General features: G+C 48.6%; 1 protein-coding gene across 1 annotated transcript in view; it reads left to right on the forward strand.

Moving 5' to 3' along the window:
- MICALL2 (MICAL like 2) overlaps positions 1-11,453 on the forward strand; it is a 54,964-nt gene extending 43,511 nt beyond the window's left edge. Inside the window, exons 17-18 of the mRNA XM_073555176.1 lie at positions 8,293-8,342; positions 10,835-11,453. Coding sequence (XP_073411277.1) covers positions 8,293-8,342; positions 10,835-10,935 — 151 coding nt within the window. The 3' untranslated portion in view covers positions 10,936-11,453. The remainder of the gene's footprint in view (positions 1-8,292; positions 8,343-10,834) is intronic.
- The last annotated feature ends 1,157 nt before the right edge of the window (positions 11,454-12,610 follow it).

The raw sequence follows: 12,610 nt of genomic DNA on the forward strand, positions 1-12,610 counted from the left end.
AGAGAGAGAGAGGATTCAAAAAGATATAAATAAACTGGAGAAGTGGGCAGCAACTAACAGAATGGTTTTCAACAGGGAAAAATGCAAAGTACTACATCTGGGCAATAAAAATGAAAAAAGCATATACAGAATGGGAGGAATAGGTCTAAGCAACAGCACATGTGAAAAAGACCTGGGTAGATCACAGACTGAATATGAGTCAACAGTGTGATGCAGCAGCAAAAAAGGCAAATGCAATTCTAGGATGTATTAACAGAAGCATACAGTCTAGGTCACGTGAAGTCATTATTTCCCTCTACTCCTCTTTTGTCAGACCTCATCTGGAATACTGTGTCCAGTTTTGGGCGCCACATTTTAAAAAAAGACATCAACAAGCTGGAGCAAGTTCAGAAAAGAGCGACCAGAATGGTGACTGGTCTGCAAACCCTGTCTTATGAGGAAAGGTTTCAGGATTTGGGAATGTTTAGCTTGCAAAAGAGAAGACTGAGATGAGACTTAATAGCTGCCTACAAATATCTCAAGGGCTGTCGCATTGTAGAAGGATCATCTTTATTCTCATTTGCACAAGGACAGACTAGAAGCAATGGGATGAAACTGAATAGGAGGAGACAGATTAGATATTGGATAAAACTTTTTGACGGTTAGAGTGATCAATGAGTGGAACAGGCTGCCACGAGAAGTGGTGAGTTCTCCTTCAACAGAAGTCTTCAAACAGAGTCTGGACAGACATCTGTCTGGGATGATTTAGCGAATCCTGCTTTGAGCAGGGGGTTGGACCAGATGGCCCAGGAGGTCCCTTCCAACTCTACGATTCTATGATTCTATACCCCACTACGCTTGCAGCACGTCTCACTTGATTGTGCCATGAAAATCAGGATAGTTGTCAAGTATGCCATGGAGGCTGACCAGACTGGCATCCATTATTTGGATCAGTGATGGAAACATATTCAGGCATCACCTCCTAATTACTTAACAAGAATTGTTGTTTTTCGTCACTCCGTCCCCCACCTCCCCAAAAAAAGCAATAGCAAATGATCAAAAACACTTAGCTACCCCAAATCGGTACTAATAGCAGTTCGGCACACACAAAAAACAAAAAAGCAGTCATACAGTTCTATTGACAGAAACATTAAAAAAAAGTTATGGGTCTTGGAAAATTGCAACACAAAAAAATTAAAAATTTTCATTTACAAAATTTTTTAAAAATTTTCTTTAGCCACATAAACCCTCATATGTTCAGCATCACTGTAATCGCACTGACCTAAAGAATCACGCTGCCCTGTTGTTTTTACCGCACAATGGACACCAAAGAACGAAATGCAAAAAAAAATGGCAGAATTGTTGCTTTTTTCTCCTTCGCCTCATTGGGGGACACAGAGACTGTGGGTGTATGCTTCTGCCCCTAGGAGGCTGACACTAAGCGAAAAAAAAAGAGGTTAGCTCCTCCTCCGCAGTATACACCCTCGCCCCTATTGCGGGCGGAAATCAGTTTTTTGCTTACTGTCCATGGAGGCACACACGTCTGGTTTTGCTCCAGACTTTTTTCTTTTTTCATTTTATTTTATTTTTACTATGAAGATGAGACGGGGGCAATGGATCCTATTGAAAGGGTCCGATTTCCCCAAACCATCAATGGGCGAGCACGCGTTGAGTATCGTCTCCGCGTAGCCTTTCCCGCACCGTGGGACAAGTCTGGGTCTTTTTCCCTAGACTTCTATTTTTTCTTTTTTATTTTATGAAGATAAGACAGGGGCACCGCATCCTATTGAAAGGATCCGATTTCCCCAAACCATCAACGGGCGAGCACGTGCGAGTATCCCTCCTCGTATCCTCTCCCGCGACGTGGGACATAATGCCGGACTTAGCCCTGTCCACCCCTAGGTATTGAAACCATGGGCTTGCACAGAGGCACAAGACTAGTCTGTTCGGCCCCCACTGCTCCACTAACGCTAGACGGCGGTGCTGCAAGGCGGCGGACGGTCCCTCTCCTCAGCCCTAGAAGGTGACAGAGTTAGGGTGCCTGCACCGTCCTGGATGTTACCCCCCTACCCTCTACCTGGTCACAAGGCGTCAGTATCCAGGGCACGGATGGAGGTACAGGCAGCGGGGAGGGCTCTGCGGCATCCGAGGCAGGCAGCCAGGTGGAGCACTTCATGCGGCGCTTCCCACAATCCCCCGTTTTACCCCCTGTCTTGCCCCCCCGGACGGTGGGACGGATGCTGTTTTCAGTACAGCCCCCGCTTGTCAGAGCGGCTGGTGGTATCCAGCCCGCGGCTTAGAGCTGGGTACTGTCCGGCGCCGTTCCTCGGCCCCGCGGGCAGATTCTAAAAATCCAGCCCGCGGCTTCAGCTGGGGGTAGGCCGCGGCCGGAAGCCCGGCGTGACGTCACTTCCGCCGGCCCGCCCTCCAGAGGAGGAGACGCAGCGGGCCGGGCACCAGAAAAATTGAGTCCCCAGCTTCACGTCGGGGTAGGCTGCGACCGGGCTCACAGGAGCCTTCGCAGTCGGCCCGCCCCGCAGCTTATCAGCGGAAAGGCAGCGGGTGCGGGGGACACAGGAGCGGGCAAGTGCAGCTCTGTCCGCGAGGCACGCTACAGCTCAAGTGGTGCCCCCCCCCACTCAGGTCCCTGGCAGGGCAGAGCCTGCGACTCTGAACGTGCCCAGGAGCCCTCCCCCGCAACCGAGCCTAGTGATCAAATCCTCCGGAATGTGCCTATCACTATCGCAGTCTATGGCATCGCTTACAAAGACGATCGAGTCTCTTCGCGCCTCAGATAGGGGAAAGAATAGTGGCTCGCTTTTCTGGGAAGGTTCCTCCACCTCACAGGAGCCTTCGGCCTCCAGGGGTCGCTTTCTCTCCAGGCAGACCCGGAGGAAACAAATCAACACGGTGTCGCCTAGTCCATCCGGTGCCCTTGGCATCTGTAAGCTCTGCTTCTCGCTCCCCGTCATCAGTGGTTGATAGCGAGCAGACCTCAGATTGCGACTCAGACGAGCCCCTTTACCTGGACACTCCAGGGTCACGTGAAACAGTGGACAGCCTCATAGAAGCCGTCAATCAGACCCTGGGGATTAAGGATTGATCCTGCAGCAGCTACGGGGCATAAGGTGGCATTTAAGCGAGGGAAGCGGCCGCACAGAATCTTTTCCTCTCACCCTGAGTTTGAGGACATAGTGCAGCGGCACGGAGAATGTCCAGACCAGCGTTTTCTCGGGTCAAAAGGCACTCGAAACGAGGTATCTGTTTGCTCTGGACCTCCGTAAAAAATAGATGGAATCCCCGATAGTGGATCCTCCGGTTTCACACCTGGCCACTAAGACCCTGTTATCTGTCCCTACTGTTTCCTTGATTAAGAGAGCCTAGCTCGTGCAGTATATGAGGCGTCAGGGTCTGCAATCGCTCCCTCGTTCACAGCAACTTGGGTAGCTAAGGCTATGGTATCATGGTCGGGAAGCAAGGTCGCGCAGGAGCAGGATCTACCTGCAGAGATTTCGGCGGTCGCAGGTCAGATGGCGACGGCTGGAGACTGTGTAATTAATGCGTCTTTGGATGCGGCCAATTGTTCGACACTTGCTGCCGCTAATGCAGTCTCTATCAGAAGAGCCCTGTGGTTGAGGACAGGGCGAGCCGATTCTACTTCCAAGAGGTCCTTGACTTCCCTGCCTTAACAGTGCGGCCGCCTATTTGGTGAAAAGTTGGATCAACTTATCTCAGACTCCACAGGAGGAAATAGCGGGTGTCTCCCTCAACAAAGGGTTAAAACGCTTTTTTCGTCACTCAATTCAGGTTTGTTTTCAGGCCTTTCGCAACCCCGGGTGGACTACGGGGCCCAATTATGCCACCTCTGGCGACCCAACCAGGATAGGTAGCGGCAGGTCTCGTATAGAGCCAACCCATTGGGGAGAATGCATGCTCAACAGGCCAGATCGAGAGATTCCAGATCCCAGAGATCATTGGCCAGATGGCTCGGGACCTTTGCCAGACGACACCGGCAGGGGAGGCGGCCACCTACTCTGGTTTCACCACGTCGGGGTCAATGTCGCTCATGACGCATGGGTAAAGGAATTTGTGTACTCAGGTTACAAAATAGAATTTGTTAGTGGCCCTCCAAGACGGTTTTTCCTTTCCCGACTTCCAAGGGTAGATGCCCAGGTAAGGGCTTTATTGGGAGCCATCAAATCGCTCCAGCACAACGGAGTAATGGTTCCAGTGCCGGAACACGGAATAGCTCAGGGGTTCTATTCCAACCTCTTTGCGGTTCCCAAGAAGGACGGGTAGGTCAGGCCGGGGTTAGACCTGAAGCTTCTGAACAGATTCATCAATATCAGACATTTTCGGATGGAGTCTCTCCGTTCAACCATCTCGGCCACAGAGCGGGGAGAATACTTTGCCTCAGTAGACATCCAGGATGCATATCTGCATATTTCCATTTTTTTCTCCTCATCAGAAGTTCTTACGCTTCGCCGTCATCGATCAACATTTTCAGTTCATAGTGATACCCTTCGGACTAGCCACGGCTCTCAGAGTGTTCACAAGGGTTATCGCAGTTATCGTGGCCATACTGCATTCTCGAGGCATGGACGTCTTGCCTTATTGGGACGACCTCTTGATCAAAGGCCCTTCAATATGGGCATACGAGGAAGATATCAGCATTACGCTGGAGACCATTGCCCGCTTAGGTTGGTTAGTCAATGCGAAGAAGTCATCCCTTGTGCCAGCTCAGAAGATTTCCTTCTTGGGAATGATCTTCGGCACTGGCCGAGGGCTGGTGATTCTCCCTCAGGTAAAGGTACTGCTCTCCGGCAGGGAGTCCGGGCACTTCGCCAACCAGTCCCTCATACCATCCAAGCTGCGATGAGGAGTCTAGGGAAAATGGTGTCAGCAATGGAAGCGATGCCTTTCGCCCAGTTCCATCTTCGCCCCCTGCAGCACGCCCTCCTGTCGGCTTGGAACAAGAACCTTTTCACGCCCGACTGGAAGTGTCTTCTGTCCTCTCAGGTCAGGCAGTCTATCGGATGGTGGATAACCAGGTCCTCTCTGACCCAGTGGAAACCCTTTCCCCCCAGACCGTTGGCGGGTGGGGACAGCCGACGCCAGTCTCCTCGGCTGGGGAGCGGTGTGTCACCACCACACAACCCAGGGACGGTGGTCACACTAGGAGGCACGCCTCCCGATCAATTTATTGGAGATACGAGCAGTTCAGCTGGCCCTCTAGAAGTTTGGGCACCTTCTAGCAGACCACCTTGTCCGAATTCAATCGGACAGCGCCACGATGGTGGCTTACATGAATCACCAAGGGGGCACCTGCAGCAGAGCAACCATGCGCGAGGTAGAGCTTGTTCTTCAGTGGGCCGAAGCAAACCACTCGGTGTTTTCGGCAGTTCGCATCCCTGGCGGGGAAAACTGGGCAGCAGGCTTTCTCAGCCGGGAGGGTCTTGCGTCCGGAGAGTGGTCCCTACATCCCCAAGCCTTCCAGCAGATTTGTTAGCGGTGGGGAATGCCGGATGTGGACCCTATGGCTTCCAGAGTGAACGCCAAGGTGCCCACATATGTCGCTCGGGCCAAGGATCCGAAGGCAGTCACTGTAGATGCGTTGGTTCTGCCATGGAACCAGTTTCACCTCCCGTATCTCTTTCCCTCGCTGCCACTACTTTCAAGAGTCGTCAAGAGGATCAAGACGGAAGGTGTGCCGGCAATCCCGCTGGCCCCAGTTTGGAGTGCGGTACGCAGATCTAATGCTGCTACTCGCCGACGTGCCTTGGCATCTACCAGAGCGCCCAGGTCTACTTTCTCAAGGGCCAATTTGCCACCCGATCCCAGAAGCCCTGGGTTCGACGGCATGGCCGTTGAATCTTGGATTCTAACTCAGGCAGGATTCGGGAGCAAGGGGGGTCGCTACAATGATTAGCGCCCGAAAGCCCGCTTCAGCACGAATTTACCACCACACCAGGAGGTGTTCTTCGCTTGGTGTCGAGGCCGTGGTTGTTCTCCACTGAGATTCTCGATCCCCAACATCTTGGCTTTTCTCCCGTCGGGCTTAGAGAGCCAGGATAGCTCAGTCGGTAGAGCATTAGACTCGGGTTTTGCCCCAGGTTCCCTCAGGAGACAAATATCGGCTTTATCCATTCTGTTCCGGCGCAGAATTGTTACCAGTTGGCAGGTGAAGACTTTCATCCATGGAGTCTCCCACTTGGTACCTCCCTATAGGGCGCCCCTAGTCACCTGGGACCTTAACCTGGTACTAAGTGTTCTGCAGGAAGCTCCATTTGAACCACTTCAGGTAGTTTCTTTGAGGTACCTTTCCTGGAAGGTGGTGTGCCTGGTGGCCATCACTTCTATCAGGCGGGTCTCGGAGCTGGCGGCCCTATCCTGTCGAGCTCCGTTCCTCACTTTCCATAAGGATAAGGTGGTGCTCAGACCATCACCTTCTTTTCTCCTGAAGGTCGTGTCCTCATTTCATTTTAATGAGGATATTGTCTTGCCTTCTTTTTGTCCAGCACCGGTGCATCGGGTGGAAAAGGCTCTTTACACGTTAGACCTGGTAGGGGCCCTACGGAGATACGTGTCGAGGACAGCATCCTTTCGTCAGACGAACACGCTGTTCGTGCTCCCCGAAGGGCGCAGGATGGGACTCGTTGACTCAAAATCGACCAGTGCCAGATGGATTCGTTTGACTATTCAGGAGTCCTACCGCATTAGAGGCACGCCGATTCCAGCAGGGATCAGAGCGCACTCTACTTGGGCAGTGGGCGCCTCTTGGGCGCTTTGGCATCAGGCTTCGACAGAACTGGTTTGCAAAGCGCAACCTGGTCCAGCCTGCACACATTTGCCAGACATTGTAATAGTCATACTCAGGCCTCGGCGGATGCAAGCCTGGGTAGAAGGATTCTCCAAGCAGCGGTGGCACACCTTTAAACATGAGGTGCATGTAGCTTGGACCGGTGAGTCAATCTCCCACCCAGGGACTGCTTTAGGACGTCCCACAGTCTCGGTGTCCCCCGATGAGGCGAAGGAGAAACATGGATTTTTGTGAGTACTCACCGTAAAATCCTTTTCTCCGAGACACTCATTGGGGGACACAGCACCCACCCTAGTAGCCAGTTGGCTCTTGTTTTGTTTAAAGTTTATATGCATTTACTAATTTGATATAAGGGTGGTGTTTTTGGACATGTTGTACCTGTATTAAGCCTGATTTTGTTGTCCTCCTAATGCTTTGGCACCAAACTGATTTCCGCTCGCAATAGGGGCGAGGGTGTATACTGCGGAGGAGGAGCTAACCTCTTTTTTTTTCGCTGAGTATCAGACTCCTAGCGGCAGAGGCATACACCACAGTATCTGTGCCCCCCAATGAGCGTCTCGGAGAAAAGGATTTTGCGGTGAGTACTCACAAAAATCCATGTTTTTTTTGTTTTTTTTTCTTTTTCACCCCCCACGGTCCCCACCCCACCTGGAATTTATTTCCCATTTTACCACTATACTATTTGGAAAATTCGATGGTGTCATTTAAAATTACAACTTGTTCCTTAAAAAAACAATAGGTGGAAAAGTTAAATAGAAACAAACTTGTGACTTATTGGGGAAAAAAAAAAAAAAATGAAAGCCCGAAAATGAAAAATTGTGCAGCCCTGAATGGGTTAAATTTTTTTCCTTTCTTTCATGCCCCGCTCTATAATTCTCAATCCGTTTTTGATTTCTGGCCATTTAAAGCAATTGTAAATGTATCCTCATCACGGCGGTAATGTGCCAGTATAAGAACGTGACCAGTATAACCAGTATCACCAGATACCTAGAAATAGCGAGGCGTGAGTTATATATACTAATGCTTATCCTGGCCCTACAGCTATTATATATCACCTGTGCCGATCTTGCTAAAGAATATAAGGGAATTGCACTTTTATCCCACTGGAGAGTAAAAAACAAAAGTAACAATAATAAAAAAAAAAATGTAAAAATGTAATAAAAGATAAAGGAAGGGGTAGATTAAACAGAAGGAGAGAAAAAAACTGTTTCCAGAAACAGCGCCACTCTGGTCCATAGGCGGTGTCTGGTATTGCAGTTCAGCCTGATTCACCGTAGACACTAGTGGCGCCGTTTCTTGGAAAGCCCACTTATCCGGGTCAATCTGACCTGAAACTATGGCCTCTTTCATACCATAGATCGCTATCACTGGGATATACAGTAGGTTCCGCTGAACATGGCATCCAGTGTAACCCTTTAATGGCTGGTCAGCATCAGTCCGGAAGGATTTCGTATTCTTGCCACTATTCTTACTCACAGTACTGTCTATTACAGGGAGAAGGAAGAGGATGAAATGATGGAAAATATGATCAGAAAACATTCTGGTAAGGTTATTATTACACACCTACGGGGGTTTATATTTTTGGGGTTTTTCTTATTACAAGCAAAATATAAAGGGTTAATGGACACCAGCAATTTTAATAAGACAGCAGAGCTTATCTGAATCTGCTAGGTCCCAGCAGTTCTGATACACTGGCAGAGACCCGGCGATCTTGTGATCGCTGGGTCCTACAGAATGACTGGGGGCTATGTAACCAGTGAAAGGGAAGACAGACGTGGTAATAAACCACTTCTGTTTTCTACGTGTTTCCAGGATGCGTCTGACACTTAGAGAGCCGACCTTCTCCTGTTAGATTGCAAAAGCTTTCACCCTGCATTATAAATTTACATTGGCTCTGGATCGACTCTCCACTCTACTCTCAAGATCACATCTCACCACCTGTGCACTCGACCCAATCCCATCCCACTTCATACCAAACCTCACCACAGTCTTCATCCCAACCCTAACCCATCTCTTCAACCTATCACTAACAACTGGTGTTTTCCCCTCAAGCTTTAAACATGCCTCCATCACACCTATCCTCAAAAAGCCCTCTCTTGACCCATCCTCTGTATCTAGCTATCGCCCTATATCACTTCTCCCATACGCCTCCAAGCTCCTGGAACAAAACGTCTACCTTGAACTGTCCTCCCATCTCTCTTCTTGCTCCCTCTTCGACCGCTTACAATCTGGCTTCCGGTCACACCACTCCACCGAAACTGCCCTTACTAAGGTCACCAATGACCTCTTAACCGCCAAGCGCAAGCGACATTACTCTGTCCTCCTCCTCCTGGACCTGTCGGCTGCCTTTGACACAGTGGACCATTCCCTATTATTACAGACCCTCTCATCCCTCGGCATCACAGACTTGGCCCTATCCTGGATCTCATCATACCTAACAGACCGGACATTCAGCGTCTCCCACTCACACACCACCTCCTCACCTCGCCCCCTATCTGTTGGAGTCCCACAAGGTTCAGTCCTTGGGCCCCTGCTGTTCTCTATATACACCTTTGGCCTGGGACAGCTCATAGAATCTCATGGCTTTCAGTATCATCTCTATGCTGATGACACACAGATCTACATCTCTGGACCAGATATCACCTCCCTACTAACCAGAATCCCTCAATGTCTGTCCACTATTTCATCCTTCTTCTCTGCTAGATTTCTGAAACTCAACATGGACAAAACAGAATTCATCATCTTTCCCCCCATCTCACGTGACCCCCCCTATGAACCTATCAACTACAGTAAACGACTGCCCACTCTCCCCAGTCCCACAAGCTCGCTGCCTCGGAGTAATCCTTGACGCTGATCTCTCCTTCAAACCACATATCCAAGCCCTTTCCACTTCCTGCCGACTTCAACTCAAAAATATTTCACGAATCCGTTCATTCCTCACCCAAGAATCTGCAAAAACCCTAGTCCATGCCCTCATCATCTCTCGCCTTGACTACTGCAACCTCCTGCTCTGTGGCCTCCCCTCAAACACTCTCGCACCCCTCCAATCTATTCTAAACTCTGCTGCCCGACTAATCAACCTGTCCCCTCGCTATTCCCCAGCTTCTCCCCTCTGTCAATCCCTTCACTGGCTCCCAATTGCCCAGAGAGTCCATTACAAAACCCTAACCATGACATACAAAGCCATCCACAACCTGTCTCCTCCATACATCTGTGACCTCGTCTCCCGGTACTTTCCTGCACGCAACCTCCGATCCTCACAAGATCTCCTTCTCTACTGCCCTCTTATCTCCTCTTCCCACAATCGCATACAAGATTTCTCTCGCGCATCACCCCTACTCTGGAACTCTCTACCACAACATATCAGACTCTCACCTACCATCGAAACCTTCAAAACGAGCCTGAAGACCCACCTCTTCCGACAAGCCTATAACCTGCAGTAACCACCGATCGACCAAACCGCTGCACGACCAGCTCTACCCTCGCCTACTGTATTATCACCCATCCCTTGTAGATTGTGAGCCTTCGCGGGCAGGGTCCTCTCTCCTCCTGTACCAGTTATGACTTATATTGTTTAAGATTATTGTACTTTTATTATGTATACCCCTCCTTACATGTAAAGCGCCATGGAATAAATGGCGCTATAACAATAAATAATAATAATGATGATTAAAGCCCCAGGACCAAGGGCAGTAAATTTATGGTTTTTGGTCATTGTCATGTTAAAGGATTCTATCTTTTTTCTTTTTTTTTTAAATGGCACCATTCTAGACTATTAGCTGGGTCTGGTATTGCCGTTCTGTTGCATTCAAGTGAATGAAGCTGAGCTGCAATACCAGAGACAGCCACAATAAAAAAGTGGTGCTATTAAAAATAAATAAATAAGCACCACCCCTGTGCAAAGGTTATGAGTGGTATTGGTGCTGTTCCAATACCAGACACAACCTGACTACAAGGGCGGTGCTGTTAAAAAAAAAAAAAAATAGTTTTGATTTTGTGTTTTACTTTCGATTAAACCTAAACGTGTTGTTTCAGATTCCCAGCAGAAGCAGCCCAGTCCGGAGCCAAACATCAAGAGGAGATCCAGGTTCAGCTTTTCCGGCTGGTTAAAGCCGAAAGATAAGAACAAAACGTAGGAGGGTCCTGAAGGACTTGCAGTAATCCGCCATATCTCGCTCCTTGTGTCACACGACTTCTTCTGGTGGTAGGACCAACGCGAGCCAATCTAACGCCACCAATAACTTTCTTCATTATTTGGAAAGCCCGCGCCAGGACGTGCGGACGCTGCTGCAATCTGCACCTATTACTGGTCTACCAGGCTATACGTAGGGATCAATAATCCCCATCATGAAGGGGGCGGTGAACCATGTCCTACACGTGTGAAGAGCCAAATCCCTGCTGATCCAGGTCCAAAGTGCCTATCGTCTTGGGCCCATGCGGAAAGTTTACACAGAGGACTACTAAAACTCTTCTCGGCAGTACTTGGCCTGCCCTTTGACGATTTATGTTTTTCTTTGTTTTTTGTGTGCATATTTTGACTTTTGTAAAAGGGGAAAAAAAAGCTAAAACTCCATTGTGTGCACTTGTATTTAATACGTTCCCATTTTGTAAGTAAAGTTTTGCGATGTCCTGAATAAACGTATTGTTTATTATAGGAGGGGGCTGTAACGTCTACATCTCGTCTGACTGTAATACTGCTATACAGTGACTTTTATCAATTTGGTTGTAGGGAGTGGGTGTTTGCTGGGCCTGTTTCCCTAGAGGCCGAAGGGCTTCACACCGTCTACTAGGCAACATGTAAGGATTGTCTAGTTCGGTTGAAAGTGATGACATATTGCGGTAACATGCTGTCGCTTCATCGGTTTTAAAATCTGCCATACAATAGCAAAATTGTGACGTGTCCAAATAATACAGCCATACAGTGCACAAATAATACATCAGCATAGTGCTAAAGAACACTGCCCTAAATTATCCAAAGAATGTAGCCATGTGCCGCTGATAGACTACTTATCAACAATGTCCAAAAAATAAAGCTATATATTACCTAATTTATACTACAATATGGTGTCCAAACAATACATCTATGTACTGCCTAAAGAATACTGTAATACTAGGCCTAAAACCTATACAGTCATATACGGTTTAAAAAATACCGCCATACAGTGCCCAAAGAATATATTGATAAAGAATAATGCTCTGTATTATCTAAAGAATGGTGCCATACAGTTTCCAAAGAATGCAACCGCATACCACCGTACAGTGCTCAAACAAAAACGCTCTATACTAACCAAACAATACCGCTATATAGCGCTCAAACAATACAGCGCTATTCAATCTAAATAGTACGGTGCCTAAACCAGTACAGCAATTTCCTACCTAAGCAATACCACCACGTTTTGTGCTGTTATGACAGAATGGAACCACATACCTGATGAATGCAGATGTGAAGGGAGATGAACCCCAGAGGCACATCGAACACACCAAATTGAGCCACACTGGGTGATATGCCTCTGCAAACCGCATGCTGCCATCAAACTGGGCAGACCAAAACCAGATGGTATGAAGATGGAGGGAGACCAAAGTCCAACATTAAACTTTTGTGTACTGAACATGATCACATGTAGGACATCAGTTCCATAAGGCGCTGCCAGCAGTGGATCTTGATGATTTGCCAAAGTGCATTCAGCATGGCAGAACATTCCTCAGATGACCATTAATGACCTCTCTGATGGCAAATAAGAATGTAAGTGCAGGGATGTCTGCTTGTGACGCTCACCCTCAATGGTGAAGAAATTGAATTTTTTTTGAATA

Source organism: Dendrobates tinctorius, unplaced genomic scaffold, assembly GCF_039654945.1.
Source record: "Dendrobates tinctorius isolate UK_male_01 unplaced genomic scaffold, ASM3965494v1 ptg000222l, whole genome shotgun sequence".
Lineage (NCBI taxonomy): Eukaryota > Metazoa > Chordata > Amphibia > Anura > Dendrobatidae > Dendrobates > Dendrobates tinctorius.